Raw genomic sequence first — 4,558 nt, forward strand, 5'->3', positions numbered from 1 at the left:
AAGAAGAAGAAGAAGAAGGAGAAAGTATCATTCTATAATTGATATCCCCCTCAGAGGAGCGTGACTTTCCATCTGGATTTTCAAAAAGTCTTACTAGGAGCCCCCAGGTTGGAATGGTTCCAAGATTCTTGTCACACCAAGACGTGGGCATCCGTGTTTTCCTTCAAATTCACACAAAGGTGTGAACTGACCTTTTCTTGGTCACCCAGGTTGCCACCTTCAGCTACTTGCTGCGGAGACACAAAGGGCTCTGCGGGGGTGCAGCCCACAGAGTGCTATTTGAGGAATGCCAAGTGGTTCGCCAGGACCCAGATGGGACTGCTCGCTCTCGGAAAGTGCCCAGAATGTGTACAGCTATTTTTGTTGAGTTATAATGTTATTGCTCACAACAAAGTCTAATATTAAAATCCTAATATTAACAAGGCCTTTGGGAAGGGCAGAACATTTTAAAACTTGCTAATTGTGTTACTGAGAATGTCAAGTAATACTGACACCTATGAATAAACTTTTGGAGTAACCCTGACTTTGGCTATTAGAAATCAGAACCATTTCAGGCAATCCTAGCTGCTTGATGAATATATTCAATTAATTAAAACCAAGAAACTCTTATTGTGTGACACCAGCTTTGCCTTTATTTTAGAAACTATTTTGTGGCTTTTGCATGCCATATATTTTGTAGCAGATCTGACATGACAGTGATGCTTAGAAGCAAGACCATGAAATCCTCAAAATCAAGTTTGTTTTCTGTGTGCTTTTCAAGTTCAGAAAGGATCTCTCTGTATTTTCGCTTGTTTTCCTGTCCCTGAAAGAATAAAGAAGAGTAAGTAACAACCTACTTCAATGGCCACCCTGAGTTTACAAGTAATAAGCAATAATGAATATATTTTGTGCAATAACAACCTGTCAAATTGTTACCCATGCTATCCGATAAGCATTGTGTTAAAGAGTCTACAAATTATCTCATTTAATCCTCTCACATAATCCTCACAATGACCTCACTAATATTTACTTTGGCTATTTCCAATCTATAAAATCATTATCAGAGATTCAGTAAAAATAAGGAACTTTTCATAAGTTATTTAATTATGGTTGCACCTGGATTCTTAGCCTCGCTTTCCCAGTTTCAGCATCCATGTTTTCAGAGTCTAGCTATGTTTTCAGATTTTCAAAACAGAATTTCTTAGCGCCCCCCCCCCTGCCCCCAAACACTGCTGATGGGACTATAAAATGGTGCAATCACTGTGGAAAATGGTGTAGTACTATCTTAAAAGTTTGGGAATAAAATACCATATGCTTCAGCAATCCTCTACGTGGTCTTTGCATATCTTCAAGAAATAAGAGCATGCTGACACCTTAACCAACATGATCGTTGAAAACAAAAGGGGGCAGAAGAAAAGGTAGCAAAGAAAGCTGATCATGCCCAGATATTAAAAGAAATAGTGTCTGGGGTCTTAAAGGCTTATAGCTAAACGAGTGGTTATCTAGTAAGGAAGCAACAAAGTCCACATGGAAGAAGCGCCCCAGCCTGTGTGATCCTGAGGTGTCGGCAGGGATAGGTATCATATGTTCAAAAACAAGCAATGAAAATTGACATGATGAAGCGAAGACAAAGTGGATACCCCAAACCCACCTGTATGACAATTGCAGGTGTCCTCACAGAAGGACTAGACTGGAGGGAAGATATATCCAGGATGAAGTATAGCACTGATGAAACACATACCTCCCTTTACTATTATGGTCCCAGTTTTACCTCATTTATCTTGTTAGACCTGCATATATGCATTAATATAATGAAGATTGTCCAGTGCATGAGATCCAAGATAGATAAACCTTGCAGAAATAGTAATGGAGGCAATGATCCCCTGGGGGTACGGGAAGAGAGCTGGGGAGATGGGGGAGCCAATAGCAAAGATGACTATAATCCCACTCGAGGGGAACGGATAGCTGAATTGTAAGTGAATGGATACAGTGGATGGTGTAAGATATGTCAAAAAAAGAGAAAGAAATATGAGTATACAGATATATGTACACCAATGTTCATCTCAGTATTATTCATAGCAGCAAAAATAATGGAAACAACCTAAATACCTATCAATGAAAGGCTGGATAAACAAACTATGGCACATACACACAGTGGAACACTACACAATGTTAAAAACTGATGCTGAGTCTACAAAACATCTCGTGACATGGTGGGTTTGGAGGGCTTTATGCTGGGTGGAATAAGTCCATCACAATAGGACAAACGTTGTGTGAGAAGCACTCTCTCGTGGTTACACGAATGGGGGTGATGGTGGTTACCTTGGGTGAAGGGAACGCACAATCATAGGGAAATCAACAACAACAACAACAATGATGGCGGCAGGGGAAGGCACGGGGAGGAGTGCCGGAGTGAAAAGCGGCAGAGGTAAATTCTGCTATCCGCACAATGATGAACGGGTTGAACAAGTGGGGGAGGGACAGTGAGAGTACCCACCAATAGATACAGGTCTGATAAAGACTATTTCTACATGCTTATTTACCTGTGTTCTAAATATAGCCATAATTGTGATGGAACACATTGGGGGCACAGTTATGAAAACTTCTCTGTATTCAAATATCTTCAGAGAACAAGCTGTTGGTGGTAGGGGCAGAGGATCATGGTCCCAGGAGACATCAAGGTCAAGTGGCATAACATAATCCACTAAGGTGAGTAGCAACTGGGTTTTGAAAACTCTTGAAGGGTTCTCGAAGGTGCAACAATTGGTCCAGAGCAAAGAAGAGCGACGAAATGGAAGCCACAGGGAAAGAATCAGTCCAATGTGCACGTGGGTCATGCAAGCATCAGCCTTCATAACCCTGAGACCAGAAGAACTAGATGGTACCTGGCTACCTCTACCCACTGTTCTCAAAAGAATCACATTAGTAGGCACTAGAGAGAGTGGGAGAAAAAGGTGCAGAGAAGTGAAAAACAATTATTTAAAACAATGATCTGGATTAGGTGTTGAGGGGATCAGGTATCAGGCATCTAAGACCCAGAACAAAATCATACCCAATGTGAAAGGGGTGGGGGCATGGAGTGGAGACCCAATGCCTATCTGTTGACAATTTGACATCCCCTCAGAGAAGGGTCACAAGGAAGAGATGAGCCAGTCAGGGTGCAGTATAGCCCAGATGAAACACAACTTTCCTCTAGTTCCTTAATGGTGCCTTCCCTCCCACTATCCTGACCTCAGTTCTCCCTTACAAATCGGAGTAGACCAGAACATGCACACTGCTACAGTTAAGAGCCTGCAACACAGGGAATCCAGATAGATAAATCCTTCAGGGCCAACAAGGAGAATAGAGATACTAGGCGGATTAGGGAAAGGTGGGGGGAGAAAGGGGAACTCGATCACAAGGATCAACATATAACCCCCTCCAAGGGGGGCGAACAACGGAAAAGTGGGTGAGGGATGATGGAGGACGATGTAAGATATGAAAATAATAACCTATAACTTATCAAGCGTTCATAAGGGAGGGAGGCAAAGAAATGGGGAGCTGATACCAAGGGCTCAAGTAGGAAGAAAATGCTTTGAAAATGATGATGGCAGCATATGTGCAAATGTGCTTGACACAATAGGTGAATGTATGGATTGTGATAAGAGATGTAAGAGCCCCCAATAAACGTATTTAATAATATTTTTTTAAATGACCTGGGGTAGATACTGGTCGATCTCCAGGAATTATGCCCTCAGTCACCTCCAAGTCTAGAAATGCATTTACTGCTCAATTTTCAGCCAAAACAACAAACAGGTTTATAAGGGAAACAGTAACGCCAGGGAAATATGCACTTCTTAGAGTAATCAGCCATCTGGGGTCAAAAGCGCGGCATTTGCCCAAGGACAAAGTTCAGAAAGGTTAACAAAGAAAGAAGAATGGACATGGGAATTGGGAGGAAATGCGATAAGTGATGTTATATTTTGGGGACTGAAGTCACTGATATGAAAAAAAATGTATGGTATATGAGTTGTTGAAAGGAAAACAGATTTGCTCTGTTAAACCTTCACTCAATCCACATTAAAAAATTAAAAGGAGTAGGAACAGGAGGTGGAGGAAAAGAATGAGGAAGAGGAGGAAAAGGAGGAGGATTCCTTAACATAGAGTCCGGGTGGCACAATGGGACACTTGTCTGCTACCCTAAAAGTTGATGGTTGGAGCCTCCCCAGCAGCTCCCTGGGAGACAGATCTGATGGTCTACTCCTGTGAAGACCACAACCTAGACAGCCCCTAGGAGCGGTTCGACCCTGTCACAGGGTCACTAGGAATCAGAAGTGATTCAATCCCTCTATCCTGGACATGTCCGTCCGCTGTTTGTTCTCTAGAAAAGTAAGGTTATTCAGAAATATGGAATAAAAGGTGATAAAAATATGATCTTGCAGCTACCCCAGCGACTGTATAAACAGCAAGGTCATATAATTCACTATTGTACTGAGCTGTATTTTTTTTCTTTTTAATCATTTTATTGGGGCTCATACAATTCATCACAATACATAGATCAATTGTGTAAAGCACACCTATACATTTGTTGCCCTCATCA

The 4,558-nt window shown here is 41.8% G+C and overlaps 1 protein-coding gene across 1 annotated transcript in view; it reads right to left on the reverse strand.

Moving 5' to 3' along the window:
* Nucleotides 1–643: 643 nt before the first annotated feature.
* SNTN (sentan, cilia apical structure protein) overlaps nt 644–4,558 on the reverse strand; it is a 16,092-nt gene continuing 12,177 nt past the window's right edge. The window contains exon 4 of the mRNA XM_004702545.1: nt 644–802. Within this exon, the coding sequence (XP_004702602.1) occupies nt 644–802 (159 nt within the window). The remainder of the gene's footprint in view (nt 803–4,558) is intronic.

Source organism: Echinops telfairi, unplaced genomic scaffold (assembly GCF_000313985.2).
Source record: "Echinops telfairi isolate 266 unplaced genomic scaffold, ASM31398v2 ScPeMD7_31;HRSCAF=116, whole genome shotgun sequence".
In the NCBI taxonomy this organism is placed as follows: Eukaryota; Metazoa; Chordata; class Mammalia; order Afrosoricida; family Tenrecidae; genus Echinops; species Echinops telfairi.